At 40.9% G+C, this 19994-nt stretch overlaps 1 protein-coding gene across 2 annotated transcripts in view; it reads right to left on the reverse strand.

The window, feature by feature from the left end:
- LOC144894534 (uncharacterized) overlaps positions 1 to 19994 on the reverse strand; it is a 136055-nt gene that overhangs the window by 2649 nt on the left and 113412 nt on the right. Inside the window, exon 3 of one of the 2 annotated variants that reach the window (XM_078787509.1) lies at positions 7966 to 8297. The exons of the other annotated variant lie outside the window; for it this stretch is intronic. Within the exon in view, the coding sequence (XP_078643635.1) occupies positions 8168 to 8297 (130 nt within the window). The 3' untranslated portion in view covers positions 7966 to 8167. Of the gene's footprint in view, positions 1 to 7965; positions 8298 to 19994 lie in introns of those variants that run through there. 2 annotated transcript variants of the gene reach the window in all.

A 19994-nucleotide genomic window follows, 5' to 3' on the forward strand; every position in this document is an offset into this window, starting at 1 on the left:
TCTGAAGGCTGCATGACTGCTTCCAGCACTGTGGAGATGTGGTTTGTTAATAGAAATTATGAATTCCAACATGTACAATGACAATGTAAAGCAGATCATGACCCCCTCCCTTGGGAAAGTGGGTCAAATGGCAGTTTTCCGAAATGATGAGGAGCCCCAAACCCTCCAAGATGACAATAATGGTGCTCACAAAAAAGTAATAATAATGACTGTGTGTTCAGTCATTTTCACTGGATGGTAAATCTATACTGCAATAAAAGCTCTACACAAACTTCTCTGAAGAATATCTAAGTTCATTATTTCTATAGTATCATCCCTTGAGAAGATATACTTTAATAAAAATGGTTGCTGAAATGTGAGATGTCTACTGGTACTCGCATTTGGGATATACTGTAATTGCCAGCAATCTCCAATGCAGCATAAGTTCATGTCAGGGCATAATTAAAAAGCAAAATTAAGCATGTGTCATTATTTATTCTTTCCACTAGCCACTGATTTATCAGTAACTGTGTTTTTTTATTGGAGGGGATGCATTTTTTTTTGGCAGATTTGCTGTCATCAACCAAAATTAGCAACCCTCCAGTTGTCTTGCCAAGGAGGCATTCACATGAATGATTTCTATGTTGAGTCAAAAGAGGCCAAAGCTATGATGAAAGTATTTTATTCATACAGGCCCTTTTTGTAAATATTTCACTGGGGATGCATGTTTGAACGGGTTCGCCTTCTTGCCAACAATGACGACCTGTTGCCAAAGTAGATGCAGGATTACTCAGGCCACAGTGAAAAAAAATACAGGATTACACAAGATTGTAATCTTACCAAATAAAGTCATATTTTCTGCATTTAAAACATATAATATGTTTTAAATGCATATCATAGAAATCAGCTCTACACTGTGTTTCTCCCCACCTATGTGCCACAGCGTATCCGACATTAATGCGCCTTAACCGGGCACAGCAGGCGGCTTCGCCCGGACAACACGATGATTCTCCCTCTACCTCCATGGACGCGGACATCAGACATTAATGTGCCGTATTAATGCGCCGCCGGCTTCTCCCACTGTAGTACACTCTGGTTCCCCTGGTCAATATTGCCGTAGGTGCCAGTTTGAGCACGCGCGCCACAGTGATGAGGAGGAGGAATGACACGATCAACGGGAAGTGGACCACTGTGTTACACATTGTTCGATACACAAGCAACCCCTTATCCTTGTTTTTTTTGTCAGTTATTGGTAGCGATTTGACAAAGTTTAGCTATCATTGAATCTATAACCACATAATGACTCCAAATTGTCAGTCGCCATATCAAGTGTCGCCATATCAATTTCCTTTTATTATTATTATTTTTTTTTTTTTACAAATTTCAACTTCCAATTATTTCCACCCTCGGCCATCTCTGTGTGGAGTTTGCATGTTCTCCCCGTGCATGCTTGGGTTTACTCTGGTTTCCTCCCACATTCCAAAAACATGCTAGGTTAATTGGCGACTCCAAATTGTCCATAGGTATGAATGTGAGTGTGAATGGTTGTTTGTCTATATGTGCCCTGTGATTGGCTGGCCACCAGTCCAGGGTGTACCCCACCTCTCGCCCAAAGACAGCTGGGATAGGCTCCAGCATGCCCGCGACCCTCATGAGGATAAGCGACACAAAATGGATGGATGAATAAACTTCTATATGTAACATTGAAAGGTTTTTGCAATAAATACATTTCTCTCATACTAGTCCACCATAACATTTTCATTCGGAAATAGTAAATAGTTCTTTTGTAAACTGCCTGACATGCATTTAAATGTCAATAATGAATAGGAAGGAAAAGGATTTGCAAAGTAATTACTACAATAATAATTAAATGTGTGCCTCTATGGCCCTGATGCGGACAGTTAATATATTCTAACATGTCTAACAGTGAACAGCCATTTAAAGTTTAGATGCATGGGAATGGCATGGAAATAGCATCCGGCAGCATGGCAACGGACCGAGCCACAGATTGTATAACAAGATGTCCATATCGCAGATTTCTCTCGTCTCACGTCCAATCCTGCACCGTAGCCACTGCCAGCTTGCACCGAATGCATTTTTTTTAATCAGAGGATGAAACAAGTCGAGGATGCTCTTGATTCAATTGCATGTAATTGCACCGCAATTTATGTTAAACATGATCTAGATCTTGTTATAAAGTTAACTAGCTGAGTTTTAAAAATGAATAACACGATTTAATATACTGCATAGCCTTTTTGTGTATCTGTGTGCATCTGCGTGTGTGTGTCCGAGCAGCCAAGTAACAATTTAAAAGCATACATTTGAAATGTAAAAGGTCACAGCTCTACTTCCTGCATGTTTTGGTGCCGGTGGGTGAAATGTCACATTATGCATGTCTAGTAATTCAGCATAGCCACAGCAATTGTGGAGACAATAATAACTACATCTGTTAGTCCATCCATCCATTTTCTATGCCGCTTATCCACACTAAGGTGGCGAGGGTATGCTGGAGCCTATCCTAGCCAATCACAGGGCACATATAGACAAACAACTATTCACAGTCACATTCATACGTATACAAATGTTTTTGGAATGTGGGAGGAAACTGAAGTACCCAGAGAAAACTATGTACTGTATTTTATGACGGTTTTAAAGGCCAAAGTAAATTACAATGAGTCCTGCTCAAATATAACATGTACTTGAAGTACAGTAAACCTCGGATATATCGGATTCAATTGTTCCCACTGGTTTTGTCCGATATAAGCGAAATCCGTTATATGCGTATACCGGAAAATGTCCGCCACATTCATTACACGGACGCGCAATGCCATGGGGGAACTTTCTTTGATCCATGTTCACAGCCAAAGCTGAAGATTATAACATCTTTGTATGAATTACAGACATGTACATGAGCATGTACAACGAAATAAAAAAAAAATCTCAAATCTGTAGAAATGCCTTCTTGTTGCTATTAGGGAGGTTTAGAAACCAAACAATAAACGTAAACGCAAACAATAATGACGTCACTGGCTATTGACAAGTCAGCAAGTTCCCATACATGTCAATAGCCTGTGACGTCATTATCGTTTGCGTTTACGTTTATCGTTTGGTTTCTAAACCTCCCTAATAGCAACAAGAAGGCATTTCTACAGATTTGAGAATGTTTTTTTTTTTTTCGTTGTACATGTTCATGTACATGTCTGTAATTCATACAAAGATGTTATAATCTTCAGCTTTGGCTGTGAACATGGATCAAAGATGGATCAAAGGCCACGATGCGGCCATCCGATTTATGCGAGGGAAATTGGAACGGGACTGGAGATTTTGTCCGAAATAAGCGAAATCCATTATAAAAAATCAGATATACGTATGCAATGAATTTTTATTGGAAATGCATTACAGAAAAATTGGTTCTTTTTTATCTGTCCGTTGTGAGCAATTTTCCGATATATCCGAGTCTGATATATCCGAGGTTTACCGTATTTTCACTTGAACATTTCATTAAGGAAAGTTGCATTGTGGCAAATATTTCATAATAATCGTTTCTGAATGTTCCTCAATCGACTCACAAAATTTCAAATGCAAAACCAGCATCATAACTAAACAAATCGTCCTTTGAGCTGACACGGTAAACCAAAATAAAGATGTTTGTGTCAGCGTGCGAGGTCTTACTTGCTCATATTTTGGATTTGCTGAACCTCTGTGGGTGAGTTTAAGAGCTAATATTCTAATAATAAAGAAAAAAGTAATACAAAATATTCTTTCTCACTGTGTAAATATATATATATATATATATATATATACAGTGAAGAAAATAAGTATTTGAACACCCTGCTATTTTGCTATTTCTCCCACTTAGAAATCATGGAGGGGTCTGAAATTTTCATCGTAGGTGCATGTCCACTGTGAGAGAGATAAACTAAAAAGAAAAATCCAGAAATCACAATGCATGATTTTTTAACAATTTATTTGTGTGATACAGCTGCTAATAAGTATTTGAACACCTGAGAAAATGAATGTTAATATTTGGTACAGTAGCCTTTGTTTGCTATTACAGAGGTCAAACGTTTCCTGTAGTTTTTCACCAGGTTTGCACACACTGCAGGAGGGATCTTGGCCCACTCCTCCACACAGATCTTCTCTAGATCAGTCAGGTTTCTGGGCTGTCGCTGAGAAACACGGAGTTTGAGCTCCCTCCAAAGATTTTCGATTGGGTTCAGGTCTGGAGACTGGCTGGGCCATGCTAGAACCTTGATATGCTTCTTACGGAGCCACTCCTTGGTTTTCCTGGCTGTGTGCTTCGGGTCGTTGTCGTGTTGGAAGACCCAGCCACGACCCATCTTCAATGCTCTGACAGAGGGAAGGAGGTTGTTCCCCAAAATCTCACAATACACGGCCCCAGTCATCCTCTCTTTAATGCAGTGCACTCGTCCTGTCCCATGTGCAGAAAAACACCCCCAAAGCATGATGCTACCACCTCCATGCTTCACAGTAGGGATGGTGTTCTTCGGATTGTACTCTTCATTCTTCTTCCTCCAAACACGCTTATTGGAATTATGACCAAAAAGTTCTATTTTGGTCTCATCTGACCATAAAACTTTCTCCCATGACTCCTCTGTATCATCCAAATGGTCATATGCAAACTTAAGACGGGCCTTGACATGTGCTGGTTTAAGCAGGGGAACCTTTCGTGCCATGCATGATTTCACATCATGACGTCTTAGTGTATTACCTACAGTAACCTTGGAAACGGTGGTCCCAGCTCTTTTCAGGTCATTGACCAAGTCCTGTCGTGTAGTTCTGGGCTGATTCCTCACCTTTCTTAGAATCATTGAGACCCCACGAGGTGATATCTTGCATGGGGCTCCACTCCGATTGAGATTGACCGTCATGTTTAGCTTCTTCCATTTTCTAATGATAGCTCCAACAGTGGACCTTTTTTCACCAAGCTGCTTGGTAATTGCTCCGTAGCCCTTTCCAGCCTTGTGGAGGTGTACAATTTTGTCTCTGGTGTCTTTGGACAGCTCTTTGGTCTTCGCCATGTTACAAGTTAAAGTCTTACTGATTGTATGGGGTGGACAGGTGTCTTTATGCAGCTAACGACCTCAAACAGGTGCATCTGATTCAGGATGATACATGGAGTGCAGGTGGACTTCTAATGGGCAGACTAACAGGTCTTTCAGGGTCAGAATTCTAGATGATACACAGGTGTTCAAATACTTATTTGCAGCTGTATCACACAAATAAATTGTTAAAAAATCATGCATTGTGATTTCTGGATTTTTCTTTTTAGTTTATCTCTCTCACAGTGGACATGCACCTACGATGAAAATTTCAGACCCCTCCATGATTTCTAAGTGGGAGAAATAGCAAAATAGCAGGGTGTTCAAATACTTATTTTCTTCACTGTATATATAATTAAATAATGGCCCATATTTCCAAAATTAATATCCCTTGAAAACTTGATGTAGTTATCATTCTGTGATTAAATGTGATTAATTCAGAGTTAACTGTGGATTAAAATGTGATTAATCACAATTCCATATTTTAGTCAATTGACAGCGCTAATAATAAGTAATGTGGAATTATGCTAAACAACATATACAGTACTTGGAGTCATGTGTGCCAGCCAACACTTGGTAGACTTATTTTGAATGTGCAGTTATCAACTATTTATAGTTTGTTGCAGTCATTGTTTGTATGATAATTACAGAACATCTAAAACTGGTGGGACCTTGCAACATCTTTTGTTCCTCGGCTTAAAAGGGAAGCTCATTGTTTAATTTGTTTGCACAGAATGCACAGTGAAGATCGTTGGGTATCAGTAAAATCTTGTTATATTCCTCTTTCTGTGTGCTTGCGTGTGTGTGTGGACTATATCATACATCCAGCACTGGTCTGAAGGGATCTGGCCAGAATTGAATATGCCAGCCATTTCCTGGCAGCCAGGAATAAATGATTAGCCAGTCCATTTAAGTAACATTTCCGCCTTAGAATGCCATATTCAGTTAAACGCTGCCAGTGACGCCAAAGCAGTGGGAGTAAAAGCTAAGATCAAGTGCTAAAAAGAGGGCTTGCATTGCTTTAATTTGCCTACCATACTATGATGATGTGGGGGGGAAAAAAAAGCTCAAGGCTGCTGAAAGACCAAATTCTGAATGCAATATGATGAGCAGTTAGGGTGTTTGTATGAAATGAGATGAATAGAAATAGTGTTTTGAAGCATTATCTTTGTGGAAGCGGGAGGACAATTTAGTCTGTAGATATGCTAAATTGCACATGGATCCAGCTTGTGAAGGAGATTCATTATGAACTGATTTATATAAATAAAACACTAAGTATGATTGCCTTGTGGCGTTAATAGGCATTATCTGCGAAGGCCACCTTAAGAACATTGCTTAATGCCAGTGCTCATAAAATGAGAGAAATAGAGTGGAACATCTAAGGTTGGAAATTCATTTATGGGAAAAACTCAGAAAGGGGCTGATCGATGGTTTGGACCTCTAAAGGCCTTGTCCCACTGCGTTTCTGAACTAGTGTAAATTCACTTAGTATATATTGTATTTTCTGGAGTATAAGTCGATCCGGAGTATAAGTCGACATATTTATGTCGAAAAAAACCATACCTAAGTCGCAATGGCTTGCTCCAAACTTTCTCTCTGCTGCTCAAATTTCACTATTTGCAGCTTGTCGTCTGCAGAATATATTTTAATAAAATTATTAATTATATTAAAAATTATATTAATTGAATATAATTTTTTTTTGGGGGGGGCATTTGTGTTCTGTCGTTACCAGTTGTCTTTGTAATGGTTACTGGTCTGGCATCGGTTGGTGCCACTTCACGCCAGTACAATTTGCTGTGGCGGCTAGTGTCGCCAGTAAGTTGCCTAGTGGCGTGCAGTGGCTCAAACTGCCTCCCACTTGGTCGTGGTGGCCCGTGACGGAGGCAAAAATTGAGTTTGGCGGCAAGAAAATTTCAAAATGTTTACAATCTTTGTTCCACCAAGTGGAACCAAATGTCGCAAACAGTACACCTATTGGAATCTACCGGAATGTAATGGCGCGAGCCAAGTTGCGCCAATGATGCCCTCTGGATCGGCACTGGCACCAGTTGGTGCCAGTTTGAGCCAAAGATTATGTGATTGGCACGTAGTGGCTCGCTGTGGCGCCGAATAACAATAACATGGCAACATGCCGAGCGAACATTAATTCCTGGCATAAGCTAACGTCTACTGTTTAAATATTGAATTGTTAAAGAGTAGGAGATATCGTTGTCTAGAGTCTAGAGTGTCTGTATGTGACATTATATATAAATATAGATTTTTTTCATTTATAAGTCGCTCTGGAGAACAAGTCGCAGGAACAGCCAACCTATGAAAAAAAGTGCAACTTATAGGAAAATATGGTATACGTACATGTTTATACAGCCCTTAATCACAAAAGACCCTCAAAGGGTTAAACAAGCAGGCAACAGTAGACATCAGGAGATGACAGACGACATCCCCTGATCTCAACCCCCATCCAGGCAAGGAAATATGTAATACGTAAGATACATACACACAGCGATAAACAGACATGTCTTATGAAATCATCAAATCATCCAAATTATGAAGAAATACATTCTTCAAAAATGTTACTGTGTGCAGTGATGTCCAATTTGGATTGCTGTTTGTTATTAAGGGGTGTAATGTGATAGTGGGATCCGCAGCCAAACCAATTAAGAACCACTACAAATCATATTTTCCTGAAAATTTGGGTTGAATTTTGTCGATTCTGCTGAATAATGGTAATGACCGAGGGGAGGTTGAAGCCATTTTTTCAATGCCACTTTAGTAAGTGATGTTGGAATACAGGTCAAGTTGGGTTTGAAAGCTCCCGTACGCCCACCACAGAGAGAGTGACAACCGTCATCATTTGTAATTTATTTTTAATATGAATGTGACAATCCACAGCTGAGCTACCACAGTGGAGCCAGAGACCTCTCACTCATGCAGAACCACAAGCACATAAACACACAGGGACATACACTGTACTGGAGACTGAAAGCACGGAGCTCAGCAGACCAGCACTTCGGCAGATTTTGGAATGATTCAGTAGAGGGGTCGGCCTTTAGAGCGTTACACACACACACACACACACACACACACAAGCTCTAGCCTCTAGGTAAGGAAGGCTCACGAAATTGAGTTCACGGTGGTCGCTTAGCAATGTTGAGCAGAGGGTGTGCTATCAGGCCAAATTGTTCCGGTTCCTCTTGGCTCCCCTCAATTCCGTCTGAGTGTTCCGGGGTGGAACGACGGCACACTGATCTGGCAACGCTGACATTTAGAAAGGCGCAAGGGAAAGTAAAAGTCAGAAAGTGAGAATTTTATCCGTTCTTGATAAGAAATAAAAAGTAGCACATCTCTCTATTGTTACGTTTTTTTCCTGGATAATGTAATTATACGTATTTGCATAACATGCTTAGTGATACAGTGTGATGGTAACCATAGAGCAGGAAATGGAACAGAAGGAACAGAAACCACTATAAAATTAGCCATAATAATTATTATCTCATCAGCATGATGTATAGAACACACTACAGAGTATTGTCCTTCTTGTTCCCTTATAAGTAATTTTACTTTATTTGAGTTGTATTATACAATGGTTTACTAGTACTTCAAAACATTGCAATTAATAATAGGTTTATTGCAAATAATAATAGGTTTATTTCACTTGCCGTTATTTTCCAAGGGAGAGCATTTTTACTTTATTGTTGCTATAATTAATTTTACTATTATTAGTTTGATTATACATCATGGAAGTGATAGTGTTTTTACTGTCTGATGCAACTTCACTTTTTAGAACTTGAGATTTAAAAACTGACATAAAAAAAGCTGAGGGGCTGTGTGCGGTGAATTAGTAGAACAATTTTCAAAGCCCACTCTCAGCACTTTCCTTATAATTTTCAAATTCTTGAGTTGTAATTAATTTCTTCTTACTACACTGCAGACGTGAGTGTAGTAAAAGAGACAATTTGGCTGAACATCTATTCCTAAATCACCTTATATTAAAGAACCTAAAAAGGCACAGATAGATTTTGTACCTTGTGTGTGTGTGTGTGTGGGGGGGGGGGGGGGGGGGGCAATGCAAAATGATTAATTTGCTCCATTTCAGGCTCAATGTACAATCTAAATAACCTCTCTCTCTCTATCCAGAATGTCACCCTTCATGCTTCCTGCCAAGATGAAGTTGTATGGGATGAGTAACTCAATTTGTGGCCTTTTAAAAGGCATTCAGAGATGTGTGGAGGGTTTTCTTTTTATTCAGCTAAAGGCTAAGTGATAACATGGCAACTAATTATCATCCAGATGTTTCAGCCCAACACCACACTCACATGCAAGCACCACAAATGTATAGAATTTTAATTGAACCTATGAAAAAATAGGTGAATGTTGGCTTTTACCAATATTGTCCTCCACAGTTTCTGCTCATCATATGTCAGGACAGGATTTCTAGGCATACGCTTACCATGCCCAGAACTGGAGATAGCAGCGATGCGGATGCTGAGGTTCTCATTGGGAGTGACCGGGATGGATAGGATCAGGAACAAATCCATCAGAAGAACATTACATGTTAGAGACCTTGGAGATAAAGTCAAAGAGGCCTCACTGAGATGGTTGGGACGTGTAGAAGGTAGAAGGATGCTGCGTTTAGAGCTGCCAGGTAGGAGGCGTAGAAGAAGACCAAAGAGGAGGTTTATGGATGTAGTGAAGGAGGACATGAGGGTAGTTGGTGTGAGAGAGACAGATGCAGAAGACAGGGTTGGATGGAGGTGGTTGATTTGCTGTGGCGACCCCTGAAGAGAAAATCCCAAAGAGAAAGAAGAAGAACCCTTGGCGTCGAGAGGGACCAATTTAGGGGCCTTAGGGAGGAGCTTGGCCATTCTGGAAAAGCTCAGAGTAGAACCGCTGCTTCTTCACATTGAGAGGTGGCTCGGGGTTCTAGTCCAGTTGCTTCCCTGGTGACATGTATATGGCAGAAAGGCCAGCTGGGCATACTGGAGGGATAATGTCTTATAGCTGGCCGGAAAGGCCTCAGATCCCCCTTGGAGATGGAAACCAAGAAGTCCGGGACTCCCTGCTGAGACTGCTGCTCTTGTGACCCGGATAAGCGGGAAAATATGGATAGACAAATGGTGAAAAAAATGTTTCTATGCCCTACCAAAAAGGTTGAATAGCTTGATATGACATTTGGAGTTATATTCTTCCCCCAACATACAGTAAATGGTTTTACCTTGACATACCCTTCTAATCATTATCATCTGTTAGCATGGACAGTTAATGGTTGTAGTATCTGCAAAAAGGCCATCATGATCTTCATGATCCAAAAGTAAACAACAAATGCTGATCAATCATTCCATGTGTCCTCTGACGATCGTAACGTTTTCTGCTAAGCAAGCAACTACATGTGGTCCTGGGTTTACGACGTTCTATGTTACAATGTGTCATGGTTGTTATTAAAACCATCATATTGTTCTCTCAGCATGAATTAGTTACAGCAAAAACGCAGTACATGTCTCGAGCATGGGTACTCTAAACTAACTCTTTGCTCATCTCCTAGTTGGCAGTGCGTTAATGAAAAGGAAAGCCATCAGTATGGATGTGAAAATGAACATCGCCGACCATTATTGGCCTCCTCTTTTGGTTATTCTGGGACAATATTTTTTATGTTGGAAAGGCCTGCAAGACAACCACAGGGGGTTCTCGCCCCCTACAATTTGGAAAACTATCATAAACCTGATAATATTTATTATTCATCTGTACAAACCACTGTATGGGTAGCTGGCACCAGCATTAAAAGACGTTATGCCTTCCCCCCATCCCTCACCTTAAGCCCCATAACCCTTGACCCCCTTTATGGTAATGGTAAAGACTGGGTAATATCAGTAGCATAATGTCTGTGAGTAGCTTCACTCTACTGTATCTTTATTTAGGTTTCTAATACAGTGTCACAAATGTGATTTTTTTCCCACATTTTCCACATTATAATCTCCATAGCTGACGTTATTACTGCGGTCGATGCAAATGTTTCAGAGAGGGTGAAACACTTACTCATACAACTCTACCCCAAAGATCATCTACTTTTAATTCATCTCAGGAAGTTAAATTTAGTTCCATTACCACCTCATTGCAATACATATTCTGCTGATTGATGGTGCTGCTGTAATTCCCAACCTCCTCCTCCTCCTTAAGAAAGGCTGTACTTACAATTCTCTGGGTTAGCGGTGCTATATCATTCATTAATAAATACATTCATTAGTTTGTCAACCTTGTTTTTGGGATCAGTTGCTGAAGTTATTGTGAAATGTAATGATCCATGCACAATAGGGTCAATTAACTCCCACGTGCATAATCTAATCTAATTGTGATGTATGTGTCATTAATATGATAAGACGTCTCCTACAGATCATGATTGGGCCTTTTCTGGATTTATCCTCTAATAGAGATGTTTGATCAACAGGGGGAGAAGATGTATTGTCACTTTATGTAGTTTATGATTCGGCTAAGAAACAGAGACCATCAATTGTGAAACTTTGAGGCTGTTGCCAAAAGGAATCACTTCACACCGCGGCTTTAGCCCCAAAGGACCATTTGATGTGTTACTATTCTAATGGAATCGGGAAACACCTTTTTCCAAAGAAGATTGGACACAAAATTCACTATATAACAAAGAACTACGACTCACAACTAGGATTTATGTAGGCTAGAAGATGAGCATCACTTTATTATTTCAGTATCGCACATCGGAAAAAGCTAGGTCGTCAAAAAAACAAGTATTTGTGGTCTAGAGATTTATATGTACATGCAAACCAACAGGCGTTATGAAATGACTACTTCCCCCAAGCGAGTCAGAGCGTTTCTTCCTGTCAATCATGCACACAAGTCGTCAGTCAAACAGTTGGCAATTTTTTTAAATCACAACCTAACTGTTCACTGATATTGAAAACATTATTTAAAAAATCGGCTTAAATTAAAAAATGTATAAAATTGTGAAACAGGGATTATCTTATACAACATGGTCATTACCAGGGTTCAATTCCACCCTCGGCCACCTCTGTGTTTGGAGTTTGCATGTTCTCCCCGTGCATGCGTGGGTTTTCTCCGGGTACTGCGGTTTCCTCCCACATTCCAAAAACATGCTAGGTTAATTGGCGACTCCAAATTGTCCATAGGTATGAATGTGAGTGTGAATGGTTGTTTGTCTATATGTGCCCTGTGATTGGCTGGCCACCAGTCCAGGGTGTACCCCGCCTCTCGCCCCAAGACAGCTGGGATAGGCTCCAGCACCCCCCGCAACCCTTGTGAGGAAAAAGCGGTAGAAAATGAATGAATGAATGAATTTTTACAGGAAAAATTGAAATTTAAAGAGAATAGGAGCGAGTGCTAGAGTTGTCCGGCCGTCTCCGGCCTAACTAGCTTGTTAACCGTGAGAAGTTATTTGCGTCTACCCACAAAGTGACAGATATTGCACCAATTATTTGCCTTATAAAATGCCACAGCAATCAGAGACTGTGAAAAAAACACTAAGCTACCTTTAAAATCATATGTTCTCATTTCTATGTAACCATGGTTCCGTTGATGTTTTTGGTTGCATATTTGTATGAGACAGATCTCCAGCTCCAGTATTATGATTATTATTATTATTATTTGATGTGTTCTTAAAACCTTGATGTTGATTTTGATCATACATCTCATTGACTTCACCCTTCTTGACTTCTACCTCTAACACAAATGTATATAGACTGCATTGTCAGATGTGTGTAAGTCAAAAACATGCATCCTTTTATAATAAATGTGAAAAAAATGTTGAGAAAATCACAAACTGCAAGAGCTAAATAGAAGCCTTTCATTCTACAACACACACACAAATCAGTTTTCTCATTTCTTTGTATTTGCACTCGCATATGTAGATGTTTTGTTTGGAATTCCTTCATTATGGATTCAAATGTGCATGCGTCCTTGTCTCCTGATAATGCCCAACAGCCTTGAATGAGTAATGATGCTATGTTTACTTGAGCTAAGCTGTTATTTTATCACCTTAACTTTCTGCAGTTTCACCACATTTCTGCAAAATATTCAGATTTTCAAATGAGATGACACTGTTATGCTCTTTAACTGGAATAAAGACAAATAATCCATGCTGTGGATTTTTCGCTGATATCAGCCGATACTGATCTGTGGCCGATCGTTCGGAGCACCCTAATTCAGAGTAATATTTATTAATCATGACAGATTATATTATAAAAATATGCTTTAATTATTGAGTTTGTACCTTGATTCTTTTTTTCTAACTTTTGTTCAATTGCTGCATGTTTAGATTTTTCAATGTATTTATTTTTATCGCTGCTTGCCAAGGTTATTTAATAATACTATTCAGCTATAAGTGAATTGCAATGAAATTAAGGCTACCCTATTATATTAATTGTGTATGCATAAGCTTGTTTTTACATCTCACTGAGCCCTGTGGATTCTGCCTAGCAACAAGCCACACAAAGCCCCCCTCAAAAAAATAAATCTTTTGTTTATGCCTTGAGGGAAGTACTTCAAACATGAACACTCTGACATGCCAGTAAATAAAAAGTTTGAGGTCTCTCGAGAGTGAATCGTGTCAAGTGAGAAACACAAGACCATGAAGAAAAGGCCAGAGGTCCAAGTTTAAGGTCGAGAGCGTTGGGGCGGGAGGTTAAAGCCGATGCTGTAAAAATAAGCAAAGAGGGGAGATAATAAGGTGTGTAAATTAAGAGGGAGGTTGACTAGTCAGTGCAACTCTATGATCAAAGCACAATAACTCAGGAGAGCTACCTTGGCTGCCTGCTGACACTCAATACGATGTCAGCATTTTTTTTGTAGTGATGCTACGACCTAGGAGTAAGCCACAAAGGGAGAAATGTAGGAGAGGAGGGGAGAGAACAAAGCAGCATAAAAACTAAAAATGTAGCACCATAGTAATAGACAGAGTCAAAATGACACTTCTACACCTTTGCAAAGTATAACTATATATAACAATAAACACAAATCTTACTGTTCATTATACAGGGTCAGGCAAAATGAGCTGGCATATTTGTCGGTTAAATAAAACGCAAATAAAGTAAAGAAACTTCAGAGCTACTGGATTTGTAAACGAAAATCAACCGGCCGACATTGCATCGCCAGAACTCATTTACTTTTTAAAACATAATGAAACAGAATGGTATTATATGTACTTTTCGAAAATACACTTTTGTTTCTTTACTTTATTTGCCTTTTATTTAACCTACAAATGTGTCAGATCATTTTGCGTGACTCTGTACATAGTAATTAAAAAAAAGATTGCAGGAATTTAATCAAATGTGGATCCCTAGAGACGGTCGTCTTTGCTGTTTGCTGTGGTTGATTGCGCAAAAACGACAGCACTGATGTCCATGGATGGTTGCGGTGCTGAGCAAGACTCCATTAAAATTTGATGAGGATCGACGTGGAAGCAACAATTTATTTTCACTTTTTTGCATTAAAGACCAGCACCTGCAGGGCAAAAGTGGAACTGGATGCCTGTAACTTTTCTGTTGTCAGCAAACTTTGAATTGTTGGGTAAATTTGTGCTATTTTGCAGCAAACGGCCCCAAAAAGCCAAGCTAAGTCTCGTGCTTCTAGAACTGGTAGCTGGAGGAGGCTTAAAAAATGAATGCCTCTTCCTTTACTATTCAATAATTATTTCTGTATGACCTGTGGATGAGAAGGTCTGCTGTGCTGTTCTATATTCTAGTTTGGCTGTCTAAGTCCAAAACTTATCTGTGGGAAATGGTTGATCAAGCTCAAACATCATCTAGTGAAACATCATCTGACATGGTAGCTCTGTGTTCACCTTGAGAAACTCAATCCCATCCGGTTTGTGCACTGTGTTTATACTTATATACATAATAACATGGCTGTTTTGCATCCACGTTGCATTATAATCACGCCTGGATCGAAGGTAATTATTTGTGCATTAGCTTTGCTCCGGCAGATACCCAGTAGCGTTACATTTAAAGACACAAACATAAAGTAGCGTGTGAAATGAGGACACTTTCCTGAGCTGCATTTGTGACAAAGAGGAAACAGCTTTGACATTTCTAGGGTGCTGCAGGGGCATCGCTACGCTCCTTGACTAAATGTCTTTGTAGATTCCCAGTCATCCAGGTCATGGTAATCCACATAGGATGGATCAAGGCAGCTGGACTATTCTTGTTTAATCTTTAGTCCAAAAAGCTCCTTCAGTTCTTTGTATTACTGTATTTCTCTAGTGGGTGTGTTCCATGGGTTTGTGGTCAATAGAGTGTTCTGGTGTTGTTGTCTGGCGAACGACTGCGTTCCCCAACAATAGGTTGTCGGTCTGTCTTGATTCCAGTGGAATGAGGCAATCTTTGGACATTATTATAAGGAGACGATACATTGATGGCGCAAACCTCCTCCCCTGTTTTAGCAGGATCTTTCTAATTGGACACAGATGGCTTCTTTCAAACTGCTTTCAAATCAATGATTCTCCCAATGCAGAATTTGGACATCATTGTCCTCAAAGGGCTGCACGGTGGTTAGCGCAAAGGCCTCGCAGCTAGGAGATCCGAGTTCAATTCCACCCTCGGGCATCTGAGTGGAGTTTGCATGTTCTTCCCGTGCATGCGTGGGTTTCCTACGGATACTCCGATTTCCTCCCACATTCCAAAAACATGCCACCAGTCCAGGGTGTACCCCGCCTCTCGCTCAAAGACAGATGGGATAGGCTCCAGCACCCCCCGTGACCCTCGTGAGGAAAAGCAGCAGAAAATGAATGAATGAATGAATGTCCTCAAAGGGCTGCACGGCAGACAAGTGGTTAGCACACAGGCCTCACCGCTATGAGACCTGAGTTCACTTCCAACGTCAGGCATCTCTGTGTGGAGTTTGCATGTTCTCCCCGTGCATCCGTGGGTTTTCTATGGATACTCCAGTTTCCTCCCACATTCCAAAAACATGCTAGGTTAATTGGCGACTCCAAATTGTCCATAGGTACGAATGTGAGTGTGAATGGTTGTTTGTCTGTATGTGCCCTGTCATTGGCTGGCGACCAGTCCAGGGTGCACCCCGCCTCTCGCCCGAAGACAGCTGGGATTGCTGAGTTTGCTTCTTGGGGTAAACCTGCTTTTGTCTGAGGCTGTTAGTTTGGTTGAAATGCATCGGTATGGTAATGGCTCTTCATCATGCAGAGTATTAAAATTATTAACTTATTATTATTGTTGGGACAGCCCAGTGAGATGTACTTTTTCACAGTTTAGTTGTTTTGGCCTTCAGCATCCTGTACCGCCTCCCCGAGGGGAGCAGTTGGAACAGAGGGTGTGCAGGGTAAGAGTCCTTCAGGATGCTGCAGGCTTTCCTGTGGCAGTCGAACCTGTACAGCTCCTCCTGGGAGAGGAGAGTGCAGTCCGTCATTTTTTTGATCTGTGTTGATGGCCCTCTGGAAAAGATTTTAATTTTTTTTCTGAGCATTGCAGCTGGCAAACCACACTGGGATGCAGTATGTCAGCACCTGTAGAAGGACACCGGCAGTTCTTTGGCATGGGCTTTGCTGTTGAAATCCCTCAGGAAATGGTGTTGCTGCTGGGTCCTCTTGGTGGTGTTGGTTCTCCAGGTGTAGGCTCAGGAATTTGAAGTTCTGGTTGATGATGAAGGGTAGAGGATCAGGTCTGCTTTTCCTGACGTCCAAAATTATTTATTTACTTGTTGTGGTGTTGAGGACAAGGTTATTGTTGCTGCACCGTATTGACAATTTTTGCACCTCATCCTCCTGTTATGAGTCAGCCTGGTGGGTCCTGCGCATTTAAAGGTAATGATAGGTGTTCATTTGATTGGTTAAGATTACACTCGGCTATGTTAAACCCTCTCACGCCTTGTCTTTGCCACTTGTGCCAGTGGGAGGGACGGACGTGTGGGTGCGCCGGACTGCGCCATACATGAAAATTGCAAAGTGTCGTGGCCACACCGTGTTGGCGGGTGTACCTGCGAATCTTCGAAAATAGAGTCCTTGGTGTCCAGTTGCAAAGGGTTGTCTGTTTGGGACAATAAATTGAATGCAGAGCTGATGTCAATGAAAAGAACTGTTCTTGAGTTCAAATTGGGTCATGGAAGTGTGGAAGACTGTGGCTATGGCTATGGCATCCTCTGTAAGTCTGTTAGTCCTGTATGCAAACCGGTGGGGGTCAAGTGAGTGACAGAATCTACAGAAAACACTTCATAATGACTAGGGTGAGAACCAGGAAGTGATTTAAGCTGTTGATGGAGGTCTTTATTGGGACGGGGCTGATGGTGGCCAGGCGAGATGGGACTGTGACCTATGCTAGGGAAATGTTGCATAGTTTAGTGAAAATCGAAATGAGTTGGCATGCAAAGCCCTTCAGCATCATACCATAGATGCCGTAAAGTCCTCCTGCCAACCAGGGGTTTAATCACCATGAAGCTGTGGCAATTGTTGGCTGGTGTATGTGACGAGGTCATCTCCATTGTTTGTTTAAAGTGGGTGATGAAGCAGTTCAGTGTTTTATTTATGAATTCATATTTTACGTTCTTTTGTCCACATGCAAACTGCATTTAATGTCCGAAAACAGATCTGAAAGGTTAAAAAAACCTTGTGAGCAATAAAAAAAATAGCTGTGTGGACATGAAAGTGTGAGACATTTTTACGGCCTCACATCAGCAGCACAATACTTAATGCTCCACATGCTTTGACGTAGATTCCCCTGGGGACTCTTTAATGTTGATGCCTCATCAAATCACTTCTAATATTTCTTTAAGACAGCGGTGTCGCTGTGCATGTCTGAGTCCCAAATATGTCATAAACCTTTTGGTTTATGACAGCTGTCCAGATGACCGTGATAGGCTTGAAGGGTTTGGGTGCTGCTCGCAAACGTCCTGGTCATCAGGCTCACTGACTTTACAGGCCCTCTTTGTACTATTAACAGTCACATTTGTGCACAGAGGCAGGAAAATACCTTCTTTTTGCTCAGCGAGGACCAGCTGCTGCTTCCAAATGGTACAAAAACACGACTTTTCCTGTATCGCTTTACTGCGCAGCACAAGAAATGTGGAAGGAAAAAAAAACAGTGCAGATTAAGTTTTCTTCAAAGTAAACTATTACAGTTCTTAGCTGAAAGGATAAAATACTTTGAAATGACTCTCATTATTCGTGTATCATGAGAGATACAAGATTGAATAAGCAGTAAAGAGGCTAAAGCACGGCATCGAGGATCTTCAACAAGCAAAAATTGGTTCTCTTTTGGAACTTTGCTTTAGTTATATTTGAATCATGCATCACAGGTCATCAGGAGTTAGCTTGCAATTAGAGGCATCTTAACCAGGTCTTTCTTTAAAATTGTATCAGCTGATAAGAATAGCGACTAATTTCCATGTTTTCCAAGTAGAGACCAAGAAGAGAACTTGAAAACCTTGTTCCCTTCCGTTGTGGCGATCAACTGTTTATGGCTTGTATGAATAACAAATACGATGTAAGAGGTATAAATGGGTAAATGTACTGTTTGCCTATGCTGCACGGCGGTCGAGTGGTTAGCACGCAGACCTCACAGTGAAGTGACCCGAATTCAATCCCACCCTCAGTCATCTCTGTGTGGAGTTTACATGTTCTCCCCGTGCATGTGTGAGTTTTCTCCGGGTACTCCGGTTTCCTCCCACATTCCAAAAACATGCTAGGTTAATTGGTGACTCCAAATTGTCCATAGGTATGAATGTGAGTGTGAATGGTTGTTTGTCTATATGTGCCCTGTGATTGGCTGGCCACCAGTCCAGGGTGTACCCCACCTCTCGCCTAAAAGACAGCTGGGATAGGCTCCAGCACCCCTGTGATCCTAGAAAATGAATGAATGAATGTTTGCTTATACATACCCTGCGATTGGTTGGACCACATATCTTACACAGGAAATATGCCTTTCAATTAGAGATGCTCTGATTGGGGTTTTGTGCTGCAGATTTTGATACCAATCATGTAGATTATTTATAAATATTCAATTTATTTTCGATGACTGCTATTGGTCAGGGGTGGCATGCAAGGCGTGTAAATCTGCACTACTTCCCAAGCTGTACGCTACTCTAAGTCATTCATTTCTATAGTCATGTCCCTATGATGTGAGGCGTGTACTCGCTTTTGTGAGATACTGTAGATAAAATGAGTGATAGATGAAGGCAGGTTTGATTAAGGAGGTGTGCATGGCAGTGAAAAAAGGTAAAATAGGTAAGAAGAGATGAATGGTGGTTATAGTTAATAAAACATCAATAACAAGGACAGCTTTCTGATGGATACAATGGCATGTGTGTTAAGATGGAATGTTCCTCCTAAGAGAGGACAACAGTGATATATGAACACGTTATATTAGTAGAACCTCTTCATCATCGCTACGCCGCTGCTTCTTCTTTGTCCCTCATTTCTTGTCTCCTCTTTCATTACATTTCTTTCTGTCACTTTCTATCAGTCCAGCACAATGTTGCAGGGCAGTGTATTATGATGGCCATCATCGGGATTACTGCAACTGCCTCCGCACTGATAACAGTAATCAATTACATCTCCCGCGGTGCTATTAAGTCGCGGAGAGCATACTTTCCTATCATACCCTGCACCCAACACTTTTTGGGTTAAAGTGCCTCATTATTCTCTTTTGGATCTCATTTCATTGTTTCCCTGACTTGATGGAGTATTTTAGCTTTGGCTTTGGCTTTCTAAAACGCCGCCATATTTTACTTTTTACCTATTGTGCTCATTTTCCGTCTCTTTGTATTGAGTTGTGGACTTCTGTAGAGCAGCTATGCACAATAACCAACACAGAAAGCTTTCTAGATCTTCCAGAATCTGCACCTATTCCAGCTGTATTTTGTGCTTCCAGCTAAAATGGTCTGTTTTAATTAATTCCACCCACGGCCCGCCTTCAGCCACACCCACTTTGCTGTGGTTGGTCACACTCCCAAGTGCTTAAGAGGACT

This window comes from Doryrhamphus excisus, linkage group LG21 (genome assembly GCF_037039965.1).
Source record: "Doryrhamphus excisus strain RoL-2023G ecotype Guam linkage group LG21, RoL_Dexc_Guam_v1.1, whole genome shotgun sequence".
NCBI lineage: Eukaryota > Metazoa > Chordata > Actinopteri > Syngnathiformes > Syngnathidae > Doryrhamphus > Doryrhamphus excisus.